The 15,246-nt window shown below is 38.0% G+C and overlaps 1 protein-coding gene across 11 annotated transcripts in view; it reads right to left on the reverse strand.

The window, feature by feature from the left end:
- Positions 1-4,953: 4,953 nt before the first annotated feature.
- The window catches only part of RPGRIP1L (RPGRIP1 like), a 99,316-nt gene continuing 89,023 nt past the window's right edge, over positions 4,954-15,246 (reverse strand). For 9 of the 11 annotated variants that reach the window (XM_077983511.1, XM_077983505.1, XM_077983510.1 and 6 more), the window contains 2 exons: positions 11,162-11,295; positions 4,954-7,813 (listed from right to left, as the gene is read on the reverse strand). In XM_077983511.1, the coding sequence (XP_077839637.1) occupies positions 7,766-7,813; positions 11,162-11,295 (182 nt within the window). In that variant the 3' untranslated portion in view covers positions 4,954-7,765. 11 annotated transcript variants of the gene reach the window in all.

Genomic DNA, 15,246 nt, shown 5'->3' on the forward strand with positions numbered 1-15,246 from the left:
CCTTGTAAGAGGTGATCAGACCATGCAGACTGTTTCTCCATGCTGTTCTTGTGATAATGAGTGAGTCTCATGGAATCTGATGGTTTTATAAGGGGCTTTCCCCTCTTCATTCTATACTTCCATTTCCTGCTGCCATGTGAAGAAGAACATGTTTGCTTTCCCTTCCGCCATGATTGTAAGTTTCCTGAGGCCTCCCCAGCCATGAGGAGATTCTATTAAAGAGATTCTATTAAATCTCTTTCCTTTATAAATTACCCAGTCTCAGGTATTTCTTCAGAGCTGTGTGACAACTAACACACACCCTTTCTCCTGAGTCCCCAAAGTCCACTGTATCATTCTTATGCCTTTGCATCCTCATAGCTTAGCTTCCACTTATGAGTGAGAACATTCAATGTTTGGTTTTCCATTCCGGAGTTACTTCAGTTAAAATAATGGTCTCTAATTCCATCCAGGTTGCTGTGAATGCCATTATTTCATTCCTGTTTATGGCTAAATAGTATTCCATGGTGTGTGTGTGTGTGTGTGTGTGTACTCACACACACCACAATTTCTTTATCCACTCATTAATTGATGGGCATTTGGGCTGGTTCCATATTTTCACAATTGTGAATTGTGCTACTATCTTGTGAATTGTGCATGTGCAAGTATCTTTTTCCTATAATGACTTCTTTTTCTCTGGGTGGATACCCAGTAGCACAACTGCTGGATCAAATGGTAGTTCTATTTTTAGTTCTTTAAGGATTCTCCACACTGTTTTCCATAGTGGTTGTATTAGTTTACATTCCCACCTGCAGTTTAAAAGTGTTCCCTTTTCCACCACATCCACAGCAACAGCTATTATTTTTTGATCATGGCCATTCTTGTAGGAGTAAGGTGGTATTGCTTGTGGTTTTGATTTGCATTTCCCTGATTATTAGTGATGTTGAGATTTTTTTCACAGGTTTTTTGGCCATTTGTATATCTTCTTTTGAGAATTGTCTATTCATGTCATTAGCCCACTTTTTGATGGGATTGTTTTTTTCTTGCTGATTTGAGTTCCTTGTAGATTCTGGATAGATGTATAGATCCTTTGTCAGATATATACATTGCTAAGATTTTCTCCCACTCTGGAGGTTGTCTGTTTAGTATGCTGATTGTTCCTTTTTCCATGCAAAAGCTCTTTAGTTTAAGTCTCACCTATTTATCTTTGTTTTTGTTACGTTTGCTTTTGGGTTCTTGGTCATGAAGTCTTTGCCTAAGCCAATGTCTAGGAGGGTTTTTCCCAATGTTATCTTCTAGAATCTTCATGGTTTCAGGTCTTAAAGTCTTTGATCCATCTTGAGTTGATATTTGTACAAGGTGCGAGATGAAGATCCAGTTTAATTCTTCTGTGTTTTGCCAATTATCTCAGCACCATTTGTTGAGTAGTGTCCTTTCCTCACTTTGTTTTTGTTTGCATTGTCGAAGATCAGTTGGCTGTAAGCATTTGGCTTCATTTCTGGGTTCTCTATTCTGTTCCACTGGTCTATGTGCCTATTTTTATACAAGTACCATGCTGTTTTGGTGACTATGGCCTTATAGTTTGAAGTCAGGTAATATGATGCTTCCAGATTTGTTCTTTTTGCTTAGTCTTGCTTTGGCTATGTGGGTTCTTTTTTGGTTTTATATGAATTTTAGGATTGTTTTTTCTACTTCTGTGAAGAATGATGGTGATGTTTTGATGGGAACTGCTTTGAATTTGTAGATTGCTTTTAGCAGTATGGTCATTTTCACAATATTGATTCTGCCCATCCTTGCGCATGGGATGTGTTTCCATTACTTTGTGTTGTCTATGATTTCTTTCACCAGTGTTTTGTAGTTTTCCTTGTAGAGGTCTTTCACTTCCTTGGTTAGGTGTACTCCTAAATATTTTATATTTTTTTGTAGCTATTGTAAAAGGGGTTGAGTTTTTGATTGGATTCTCAGCTTGGTTGCTGTTGGTGTATAGCAGAGCTACTGATTTGTGTACATTAATTTTGTATCCTAAAACTTGCTGAATTAATTTATCAATTCCAGTAACTTTTTGGAGGAATCTTTAGGGTTTTCTAGGCCTATGATCATATCATCAACAAATAGTAAGTTTGACTTTCTCTTGACCAATTTGGATGCCCTTTCTTTCTCTTGTCTGATTGCTCTGCCTAGGGCCATTTCCTTAATAAATGGCCTTTTATTGATACTGATACCACTTAATGATATTATCATGTCGCACTGGGGCCCATAGTTTCTGGTGGTTCCTTCTTTCATTTCACTATCATAGCTCCAGAGATAGATTCACCTTCTAAAATGCCCCCTTTCTTTTCCAGAAGTGCTTTCCAAAGCTGCCACCTCTGGTCCTAATCTATCTTTCAATCCCCTTCCTTTTACTTCCCCTGTAGCTAATGCTCTGGTCCACCAGCCCTCAGATCAGTTCTCAGTATTTCCCCACTCAGAGTGGCCCTTCTCCTTCTGTGGGAACCTTAGTTGATATTATTTGTGTTCTGCCATCACTAGAATGCTGCCACACTCTCCTCTTATGCTCAATCCTTACCTTGCCTCCCCATCTGGTGTGGGCTTCTGAGCTGATGTGTATTTCCCCCTTTTACACATAATGCGTGTAGAATTTTGTCTCCTAGTTATGTTGTAGGAAAGGGTTATTTCTTGTACTATTAGGACCCAGAATAGTAATAATACCTCCATAAATACGTATAATTTTTGTCAACTAAAAATATAAAACACAAATATTTTTACCTTTTAGGTAGGATTGTTTTAGCTATCCTTTTGCTATTGATTTCTAATTTTGTTGCATTTTGCTTAGAGAAATATATATTGTAAGACTTCAATTCTTTGGAAATTGAGACTTCCTCTATGGCTGAATACATAGTTGATTTTTTCTTTCCATGTTCCATGTGCATCCCATATTCGTTTTAGCAATCATGTTAAGCAAATCTAGACTTTTTCTTACATTTTTGATCTGCCACTGACAGTGAAAAGCTATTACTAAAATGGATGCAGCCATAGCATTTTTCCATAGTTCTGTCAGTTGTTGCTTCATGTATTTTGAGGCTATACTGTTTGGTGTTACATAAGTTTACATGCATATATCTTTAACTTGTTCTTCCCTCTAACAGCATAGAATATCCTTCTTTGTTGTCTTTTTTGACCTGGAGCTCTATTTTGTCTGATATTAAAATTGTTACCCTGTCTTAATCTTTACATAGTCAATATGCCTTTGCTTTATAGCTGTCTTTCCTCTCTTTGTTAGTAAAGTCTTCCCAACCTTAGGTTGTATGTACAGTGTCTTACATTTTCTTCTAAAATTTCTCTTTTTTTTCCACCACCTGATGAACAAAATTAAAAAACACGTAAAAAATTTCTCTTATTTTCATTGTTGTTAATGATGACATGTGTACCTATGACAAAACAACATTTGCACCAAATCAAGCTGCATTTTAATGACATATATCCTTGAATTTTTAAAAAACTTCCTTATGCTTCAGTTCCTTACCAGTGATTCCTGAGAGCTTTCTGAGTTCCAGCCTCTGCTACTTCACTATAAAAAGATACAAGAAGCAAAGATACAAAAATTAGCTTGCTGTTTCCTCAGTTTCATAATGGCTAAGAGTGCTCCTGTCATGTTAAATTAAGACAAATCTTAACACAAAGGAACGTTTTGGGAAGGCCACTGGAGCTGTCACAGATGCTGGTATCTCAAGAAGTGGCTGTCTCACCAAGAAAAGAAACAGTAAAGAGAAAGGAAAAAAAACAGCAAAGGGGAAGGAAAAAAATGTGATTTGACTAGCTAAAAATAAGTAGGAGAACAGACAGATGGGAGGAGATGTTCAGTTGAATATAGATGTGAACAAATTAGATAGTAGGAATATAAAAATCAAGATGTTAAATTTTATTTAAAAAGAAAAATGGTGCGCAGTGAAGACAGAGGTAATGCCGTTTTAGGGATGAAAAAAGTGAATCTCAATAGAGTGAGAAGAGACAAAAAGCAGAAAAGTCAAACAGCATCTACCTCAGAAAAGAGGTCACGATCAAAGTCTAAGAGTACCAGATTGCACTTCCGAAAGCCTGAAGGAAAAACATAGCTTGATATATTAGCGAATGTCATATGGCAAATGAAAGGGCAAGAACAAGAGGTATAAGAATACCAGTAATATGGGCCCAATTTTCCAGGCGGTCAGGCTGGAAGGTGCAGTCCACTGGTGGCACTTTGAAATGGAAGTGAAAATTCTACCTTGTAAGATAAAAGAGATTAGGATGAGGAGATGTTTTCTAATTCTGTATTTTTAGTTTTCAAAACACTTGTTTCTCTTGCTTTGATATTTTCTATTTCTGGTTGACCTGGAGGTTGTTTTTGTTCTGAACAAAGGGGATGTAAATCTGTGTTTGCTCCCATTCATGGATTTAATTAGGCATGTTGCCCAATCTCTAATAAATCACGGGTTTAGTTTTTCTTTGTTAAGGTAGTCAGAGGCATGAGTGACTTATTAAAATGTACACTGATTGTTGGGGATGAATTATCATCCTGATATTGTCAATCACTCAATTATTTTTTATCCCAAAAGCTCTCTCCTGGTTGTTTTGTCCTACACAAAGATGACATTTTATTTTCATATTTGTTCACAGACATGATTCACATTTTTCTATCTAGTGCATAAGGAAATCATTCTAGATTCAGCAATAGTGCCAGTTTGACTAAAAAAAAAAAATATTTTCCATATCCACAAAAATGTTAATCAGATTCTTGTTAGAACATGTGTAAGAACTGGTTTTCATTTTCACAGCTCTTGATGTCAGATTACTACAATAATTTATGTTTTGTTGTGGGAACATGAGTGCACGCAAAATCTCTCCAATCACATGACCACTTCTCTGCCCACACGTCTTCATAACACATAGAAATTATTTGTGTTTTGTGGTAACGAATGAATGGCAGGAACAGCAGAATTTCAATGTGGCCTTTCTTTATTTGATTAAACATATTCTCTATTTATTCTTAAAAAAAACTAATTTAAGCTAAATGGCAGTAAACCATGATAATTTAGAAAACATGTTGAAACTGAGAGTGAAGAGAAATGTTCTTTACGTAAACCACACTGTAAACCATAAAACTTATTTTTGTCAACTGCTTTTCATGACAGTGGCTGGGAATTTGACATTTCTACTACAGTAGGCAAAAAAACATGTAAAATACACTCTCCCACATACCACATCACATCTCTATTTATATTTCCAAACTAAAAGCATTACAACCCAAAAAAGTGCTGAGTGCACTGCTCCAGTTACACCAAGAACTGTACATTCACACCAGTAACACCTTAAGCTGGTATCTGTGTGGTAAGGCCACTGTGGTGGCCCCTGACGCCAAGCCCTCTTCAATGGATCCAGTTTGGCTCACCAAGAGAAAACCCAAAAGGTGGTAAGCTTTTCAATGGCCTCAGGTTACCACAAGATAAAAATGTGTCAGCAGCAATTAGCTATGAAAATGAGTGTTGTGAAAATTCACAATAGTTTGAATATTTTAAAACTAGAAATTTTTAATACGACAGTAAACAATGTGACAGAAACATGGCTGCTTCTCTAATCTTGTCTAAGATATGCATTCCGTACAGGTGACTGGGTCCCAGAAGTTTTCTAAGAAACACTTTTCCTTTCCACTTAATGATCCTAAGAAGCCAGTGCAATCTGGTTCTTCTCCCTGCAGAAGGGTTATTTAGTTTGGGATGTAACATTTTACAACAATAATACAAACCTCCTGGGAGAATACCACAATAAATGTCTCAAAAACCACTCAGTTAATCCCAGGGTATAATCTGGCTGTTTTAAATTACTGCAGGGAATATTATGGGCCTTAATGACACTGTAACTGCATAAAGCCAAAGAAAGCTAGAAAGAGGGGCCAAAAAAATGAGCTCAGAGCCAGCCTAAGTGACAACAAACATGTGGTTGTTTACTAGGATTGGAGAGGTTTAGTCTGCAGATGTTTGTGGTCTCTAGAAGGTTCCAGAGGAATGAGTTATTATGAAGATTTGCCGAGTTGGATGAGAGCAAGATTCTTCTCGGAGATGGCAGGCCCCAGGACAGACAGGCCCAGTGGTATAGACAGAATTTATAGATTTCTGTGGTCAGATCATACTCTACTGGTCCCACAATGTACATCAACAAATTAATATTGTACGGATGTCATTTCAAAGCCTCCTAAAGACGAGAGTCATTATTGAAGCCATTAGAGCACAGATGGTTCAAACTATATGCAGATATTCATACTTGCATTTTTGCATTATAGCTGCTTTTTTTTTCTATTGAACTGTAATGAATTGTCTCATAATCTATTCCATCTTCTTGCCATTAGCAGGCTTTGAATGTTCACAAATAGGAGCAAAGAACTCATTTTCCAGAGCTTTAATCACACAAAGAGGGAATGCCTAATTCTCTAAATGAAATGGTCTGTGATCACTGAAGCAGAGATTTAATATATCACGGCAAATTAGGTAGATTTTAATAAATTACTTATCTCCCTGAATACTTTACATATGCTTAAGAAGGAACATAGCCTGTTTGCAAACAGTGAAAACCCACAGCCTATAAAAATCCTTTGAAGAAAATGACAAATAAAAAAGTAAATTAAAAAATGAAATGCATTATATCCTAGACCTCTAGAGACAATTCCTTTGCAGCATTGATTCACAGCTCCATTAAAAATATCAATTAAATCCTTCAGTGAGATTGGGTAAAAGCTAGAAAATTAACTTTCGGAGCTGCTTTTCGAGGATCTGGTTACCCAGATACACCCCGGCACTGTACTGGCTTGATGTAAATTTAAATAATGATAAAAAGATACTCCTTTCACGTCTAACTAAGCATATCAGAATTTGAGTTATACTTTTCATAATTTCTTTCTATGTCATATGCTGTTTTCAACGTGTAAATTTCACATCTATCTATATACCTATCTCCTTTTTATATATACAGCCTTGGATCCCATATCACCATTACAAATACATGAAAATAATACAAATAGAATGAACTTTTACGAAAGAAAAACAAAAAACTTGCGGTCATTGAATAAGTTGGTGCTAAGTTTCATTCTTTATATTTAATTGATAGAAACTGCATGCATCAAAGAAAATGCATACTGAGCTTTAATGTGCATAAAATGGATATTAGCATTTTAAAGAGGAAGATTAACACATTAATCCAAGTAATTTTCATATATTGCTTCTAATAAAATCTTCACAGTATAAAACTCTTAATGAGGCTAATCATAGGCATTCCATTTAGTGGGACAATTAGGGATAACATAAAAGTATTTCTTTTTCATAGGTTTTCTAAGATTTATGCTTTTGCTTATTAAAAATAAAAATGGGAATTACATTTCAGTTCTTCCTAAGAAAATGTTGCAAATGCAAATAGACTTTCTCATGCTATCATGTAGGTATACATTATTGAGAAGGTACTGCCCATTATGGAGAACTTAAGTCCTGAGGGTTGGCAGTTATGAGAAGGAGGGAGTAGAGAAATAAACAAACGAAAAAGTATACAAAACTTCAACACTTCAAACCCAGGTCTCCCCACTCCCAGCTTCCCATGAATTATGTAGATTATATACACCAGAGTAGTTACAAAAATCTCATGTAGGAGCTTTCATGTGAGCATTTACTCAGGAGTAGGAGATGCTTCTGGAGCAGTTGCTTTCAAGCCTCCAAGTCATCTCTGTATTGCTCGTAGACAGACCGGAGGGCATGGAGAGCTTCGACTGTTACCCTGAGCTTGCCAATACCTTTACCATCTGCTCGTGCATCAAAAACTAGGGAGAAAAGAGCAGGAATGTGTTAATATTGTTCAACAGATTTTTCTTTGAAAAGGCTCGCAGACAGAAACAGTAGTTGAAAAGATGAAAATAGTTTTACAGAAGTCCAAAGTTCACTGGCATCTTGGGTATTTAAAGAATAATCCTTGTCACGTGTGCATGGAGATGAGCATTTGAGACGTACTGCATGGACCTGGACATATTGCTCGTGGAGCTAAAACTAATGAGTTAATCCTGAAGTTTACCTAGTGAAAGCCTCTAGGATAATGACCCTCACATTGCAATCAGAATTTTTAAGCTAGTGGCTGGGTGTGGTAGCTCATGCCTGTAATCCCAGCAGTTTGGGAGGCCGAGGTGGGGGGATCACCTGAGGTTGGGAGTTTGAGACTAGCCTGATCAACATGGAGAAACCCCGTCTCTACCAAAAAAAAAAAAAAAAAAATAGCTGGGCATGGTGGCGCATGCCTGTAGTCCCAGTTGCTCAGGAGGCTGAGGCAGGAGAACCGCTTGAACCCAGGCGGTGGAGGTTGCGGTGAGCCGAGATCATGCCACTGTATTCCAGCCTAGGCAACAAGAGCGAGACTCCTTCTCAAAAAAAAAAAAAAAAAAGTATTTTTAAGCTAGTAAGCAGTAAGTCTAAAGGGAATTTATGATAATCTATACAGTGTTTCAGAATGGCAAATGCTGTATAGATGTTACATGATCATAGCTTGAATTAGTTATTTATCTTTCTGAGGAAAACATTCCATTTAAAATAGATTTTATGTGGAATTAGAAAAGATTAAAATGGCAGACCCAAGAATCTTAAGGTTTGTGGGTTTGAGTATACGTGGGATTTTCTTGGAAGAGGGGCCACTCCTTTCAGAGGTGTCCCAAAGGTAGACTTGGGCTCAAGTGATCCCCACACTGTGGCCTCCCCAAGTGTTAGGATTAGAAACCTGAGCCACTGCACCCAGTCCGGAAGGTGGACTATTTGACGGGAGCCAAGGGCATTCTCTGGGCTCGGTGGTGGGAGCCAGATGGGATGCTGATTAAACCCCTGAGACTCCATCCCTTGTGGACAACGATAATGGCTAGTGACTCAAGGCCAGAAACCTGGACTTTCTAAGTTTGATAGCACTTATCACTTATGGGTCTTTATATAGTTTCCTTTTTTTTTTTTTTTTTGACAGTGTCTGGCTCTGTCACCCAGGCTGAAGTACAGTGGTGTGATCTCGGATCACTGAAACCTCTGCCTCCAAGGGTCAAGCCAACCACCCACCTTAGCCTCCTGAGTAGCTAGGACTACAGTTGGGCGCCATCCTGCCCAGCTAACTTTTACATTTTTTTGTAGAGATGGGGTTTCGTCATGTTGCCCAGGTTGGTCTTAAAACTCCTGAGCTCAAGCAATCCACCTGCCTTGGTCTCCCAAAGTGCTGGGATTACAGGTGTGAGCTACCACACTGGCTTAGTTTCCAGTTTATAATTCCTTGTGGTTTTCCTTGAACTTTAATATATGTGTGTGTGTTTTTTTTCCAAGAAAATTTGTTAGAAAGCCTTAAAACTTGATACATAAAGAGTTAGGTGCAGAAACTGAGCATTGGTGAAGTCAAAATGGCACGAGTGGTCCCCAGCTCATTCTCTGGAGCTGTCATCTCTGCTTTGGGACTTCTCACTTCTATGCTTGCCACAGAACAAAGCAGTAAAATCCCAACCTCACCTATGCCTAATCTTCTGGCTCTTTCCCAAAACATGGCCACAATAGCTGGCTGTGTCAGATCAGTGGGTCATATGTGATCTCACAGAAGAAGATGGGTTGCTAAACAACTGTCTGGAAAAAATGCCAAGAATATAAAGTAGAGATAATTGTGGTATTTTTGTCAGACTTTCTTGGTCCTGGTAGTCTTTAATAGGGTTCAGGTGAATATTTCAATCCTCTCATCTTTTTCTCTGTGCCAAAGTTGGGACCAACTGCCATGTGGTTAGAAATGTACAGTTTATAAAGATTTCCCAGAAGAAGTTTCTAATTTGGTTATTTGGTCTACTTTGGTTAATTATTTGGCTTGAGCCTGACTTTTGAGCACTTGACACACACCTAGGACAAGCAGCTTGACAATGAACCAGGGCTGAACTACAGCGTAAGCAGAATGCCTGGCTCTTAAGAGGTGCTCACTTCAGTGTTTGTTGAATGTACAAGTGAATATGTAAACAAGTCATGCACATTTTTCCAGAGATGGCTCTGCTAACTCAACAAACGGGACTAGGAATCAGCTTTATTTCTCTATTTACTACATAAAGCCTAGGCCATCTCTGATTATGATTTTAAAAAGTCTCATTAATAAAACAATTTAGCATGTTCTAGAAACTGAAGAATAGAGAATAGAAATTAAGCATTGTTGGGAATCACAACTAGTGAGGTAAAAATCCAGGACAGCACATTTGTCAGGAACAGATCAAATGTCATTACTCCTCACAAATTCCTGGTGGGAAGTAAGGGATCAAAACTACTTCCTTGCTGTGACTGTATCACTACATTGCAACACTGAATTAAAGAGAAGCCTTGAGAAAGACACTATCAGGATCACTCAGAATAACATGCTTAAGGTTAAGTACCTTAGTAGAAATAAGGCTTCCATAAACATTAACAGAATAACATGCTTAAGGTTAAGTACCTTAGTAGAAATAAGGCTTCCATAAACATTAACAGAATAACATGCTTAAGGTTAAGTCTTAACTGAAATGTGGCTTCCATAAACAACCTTGGAAAAACATCTGGCCAGGCTTAGTGGCTCACGCCTGTAGTCCTGGCATTTTGGGAGGCTGAGGTGGGCAGATCACTTGAACCAAGGAGTTCGAGACCAGCCTGGGCAACACGATGAAACCCTGTCTCTATACAAAATACAAAAAAATTTAGCTGGGTGTGGTGATGCACGCATGTAGTCCCAGGTACCTGGGAGGTTGAGGTGGGAGAATTGCTTGAGTCTAGGAAGTTGAGGCTGCAGTGAGCCAAGATTGTACTCCAACTTGGGTGACAGAGCACAACTCTGTCTCAGAAAACAAACAAACAAACAAACAATGGCCAACTTTTTCTCATACCTTCACCCAATACTAAAAAATGAATAATTCCTTGTGAAGCTAAATTAATTATTTTACAATTTCTGTTCATTCAAAGGAAAGCAGGTGGGGAAGGCAGGAAAAGGATATTGGAAGACACTTTAGCTTCAATAAGGCGTCAACTTGAGTTGTAAAGGATTCAAGTAACGTGTGACTCAGCATACTTGGAGCCAGCAAAAAGAAGGTTTCAATAAAGAGTTTGGAGTTCAGCAATTGTTGGTTGCACAAACTGAGTAACATTTTCACCCATACCATCGATGTTTTGCTCAATGAGGTCCCTCCCTTCCTGAAACATGTTGGCAAGGTCAATGTGAGCCACGCCAATGTCCTCACACTCCAGGTCCTGCTCATCCTCTGGAGGGTCACTGACCACGGTGAAGCGAATGCTGGTAAGGTAGAGATCAGAGAAAGTCATCACCAAGTGAGAAGAAATCACCACAAGACAAAACTCCCAAATGGGGTGTTATCACTAGGTATAAAATGTTAAAGTTTCCAATTATTACAATAAAAAGAAAGGTACACTAGGTTAGATAAGTTATTATATGAACTATTAGAATTGTTATGAAACACCCAACCTTCAAATGAACACTAATCCACTTTCTAAGCACTGATTAACATTTATCTCTATAATCTGAGAAAATTACTAGGCAAAGAGAAGGACCAGATGTTCACTCTTTTACATACTATCTGATTGTATTTTGACACCTCTACTTTTAAGGCTAAAAGGATGAAGTGAATAAAGACCATGGAGGTTCAATGGTCAGCATTTTCCATAGAAACATAACATTTCCTATAGAAACACACAACTCTGGAGTTGCTACTAAGGACTTTAACAAAACTGTATGTATTCTACAAAACGCAGAGATCATGCTCCCAGGGTAACATTTGAATCATGTTAGATAAATGTTGTAACTCTGCCCAACAGTTATATCAAATGTTTGTATTACTTCAGCAATCTTTAACTTACAATCATAGCATCCAAGTTTTATTTTACTTTAAGACATATAATTGTAGGGTTCTGATGGAACTGATTTGAATTAGTGGCTTTTGCGGAGGCCAAATGCAGTTGGATTGACCAAATGACAGGAATTTACAGTTAAGTACTCTTTTGATATGTCTTGGCAGCATAGCTTAAACCATAGATGCTTGTAAACTTTACCATTTTAAACTTTTCAAAATGTATCCATCCCAAATCAGAAACAAAACAAGAAACATAAAAATCTACATCTCTGAGAAATCATGCCTTGAAAAACACAAATAAAATCCTTTCCAAACGCTTATAGGTAAACATGACAATACATTTAACCAACTTGCTGAAAGTAAGTATTCTACATTGAATTCCTTTACTAAGTCTCTGTTTTTAGCTAGCAATAAGAATTTTTTTGTTTTTTGTGTTTTTTTTTTTTTGAGACAGAGTCTCACTCTGTCACCCAGGCTGGAGTGCAGTGATGCAATCTCGGCTCACTGCAACCTCTGCCTCTTGGGTTCAAGCGATTCTCCTGCCTCAGCCTCCCTAGTAGCTGGGATTACAGGTGCCCACCACCACATCTGGTTAATTTTTGTACTTTTAGTAGAGATGAAGTTTCACTATATGTTGGCCAGGCTGGTCTCCAACTCCTGATTTCAGGTGATCTGCCCACCTTGGCCTCCCAAAGTAATGGGATTACAGGCGTGAGTCACCGCACCCGGCCTGCAATAAGTTTTTATTAGAAAACAGAAATCCTTTAGGTCAAAATCACAGTTAACACCTACTCACAAAATAATTATAGAGAGTACAGATCTTGGCCTTCAATGTGGTACAAAGGAATTTTTATAACATGTATAAGACAGAGGGATTAAGATGGAGTGGTTAAAGGCCTCCATTCTGGGCTCAAATTCCTGCTTTCCTACTGCTTAGCTGTGTGACCTTAGCCATATTACTTAACCTCTCTCATCTCAGTTTCCTTACCAGTGGAATGGAGATAATTATACCTATCTTACAGGGCTCTTGTGAGGATCAAATGAGATGATACAAGTGAACTGTTGCCTGGAACACAGTAAGCACTGAGTAAATGTTTGCTCTTTTTTTAGTAGTATTTTTAATATAGATAGAGCTGCTTATGCTTCTACATTTCTAAGGAGAGAGAAAAACGTGGCATTGGAAAAGCTTGTTTCAATTGAAATTTTAGTTAGATTCCCAAATTATACATTGATTATATCATCCAATTAAGTAAGATGAATGATGATGAAATAAGTTTTCCTAAAATGAATTATGAAAAGAGGAAGAATTAAAACTGCTTAGAAAAGGAGGAATTAAAAGTAATATATAATGCACATATTATAACACAAGACTTACAGAAAAGACTGAGGCTATGAAGACTGTAATAATAATGTTAAGTGTTATCTTCATACAGTGTCTCATATCTAAGGATCATGTCTGTATCACTTTACAAATGCAGACAATTACCTCCACTGAATATATGAGAATTCTGTAGCAAAAGAAAGCCTTCTAAATGCCAGAGAAAGAACTAGAAATTTAAAAATGCAATATTTCTGGCTTTAAATTCTATATAGAGAAAAATAAGATGTCAAAAACAAAATTAAGAAACCAGAAAGTTAAGCTGAAAAGGGAGGAATAGTACACTAAAATCATTTAAGAATTAAAACTAATTTTTAAACAATAACGAATAGACACACACAGAATCTTACATCTTACTTCCAACACTGCCAAAACAAAAAGGCAAAACTTTGTTCCATGTCTGGAAGAACGCTTACAGTCTAGTCTGAGGACCTGGATCAACACAGGGGGCAGATGTCAAGCACTCAGGTGGAAGGAAACACAGGAAGTGCTACCTGAGCTACTTCTGCCTCCTCTTCCCACCTCTTTCTCCTGCCACTCTACTTCTCAGTGAGACCAGACTTGCTAACCACCTCTGCCTGGTCCTGGAACACATCTCTCTATACTCCTTCATGCCTGGAGTTCCCTCTGCCCGAAACGATATTCTCTGAGCTTTTTGTGACTTGGCTGAGTCCTCTCATCCTTCATGAACTAGCTTACGTGTCACCTCCTCAGATTCAATGCTGAGGATTCACTGAATTTGATTCAGCTTTCACTGTTATTTTCTATTTTGGCATTTAACTTGTTTGGTTTTCTCTTAGTCTTACTGCAAATGTAATTAGTTTATCTGTCTATTTATTATCATAGTCTGTCTTCCTCAGGGGTGGATCTGTTCAACAGAACACTGTTAACAAGAAAAAACTGAAACCAAAAAGGGACCTTAAGTCAGTGTTAAACTATGACTTCAAATAAATACTGTTTGAAGGCACATTTCAATATATTACCTCCCTTTTAAAGTGACACATGTATATTTGCAGATACAGCATGGGGTGGCATGCAAAGGTACTATATATAATTTATTATACAATGTCTATAACTTTAGACATGTCGGGGAAGATACGTCAAACTTCTCCAACCGTCGCTTTGTAGGTTATCACCAATATTCAACAGGGTTGCTGTCTGAGAAAGTGAATTCTCATAAACTAGGAGCTACTTTAAATAATGTGACCTCTGAATATTTAAAAAAGGTGAGAACGTTTGCTGGAATAACAATTGGCTTTTGGCTGTGGAAAAACATACATGTAAATGCCTATTTCCCTTAGGAAAATGATACTGTTGAGGGAGAGCAGTAAATGGGGCCATCCTCTCCCATGGTGGTTCGAGGAGTGCATGGCCAGTACTCAAACACTCATCCATGGTTGGAAGCCCTGAGCCAGTCACTTGGCACCTGCAACACCTATATTTCTAAAAAATGACATGAACATTTGTTTCTTTGGCGGGTGTTGACAGAAACAACCATGGGAGAATGGGAGTCATTACAGTTACTGTGGACTTTTCTCTTTGACACAGGGTCTTGCTCTGTCACCCAGGCTGGAGTACTGTGGCGCAACCATTGCTCACTGCAAGCTTGAACTCCTGGGCTCAAGCGTTCCTTCCTCCTCAACCTTCACAGTAGCTGGGACTACAGGTGCATGCCACCATGCCTGGCTAATTTTTAAAAATTATTTTTAGTAGAGATAGGGGGTCTCACTATGTTGCTCAGGCCAGTCTCTAACTTCTGGGTGCCAGGGATCCTTTTGCCTTGGCTTCCCAAAGTGCTAGGATTAGAGGTATGAGCCACCGCACCTGGCCTTTTTAAATTTCTTAATCTATTCTGGTACAAATAAGTGGGTCCTCTGAGGAAAGGCAGGTCTAACATGAAAGCAGAACTTGCTTTTAAATTTTTAAAATAAACACTTTTGGGGTAAAAAAAATTGTCTCCCAATACGTTACAATATGATCTCACATTTCAGAAACAAAG

The sequence above is a fragment of the Macaca mulatta genome, chromosome 20 (assembly GCF_049350105.2).
Source record: "Macaca mulatta isolate MMU2019108-1 chromosome 20, T2T-MMU8v2.0, whole genome shotgun sequence".
In the NCBI taxonomy this organism is placed as follows: domain Eukaryota; kingdom Metazoa; phylum Chordata; class Mammalia; order Primates; family Cercopithecidae; genus Macaca; species Macaca mulatta.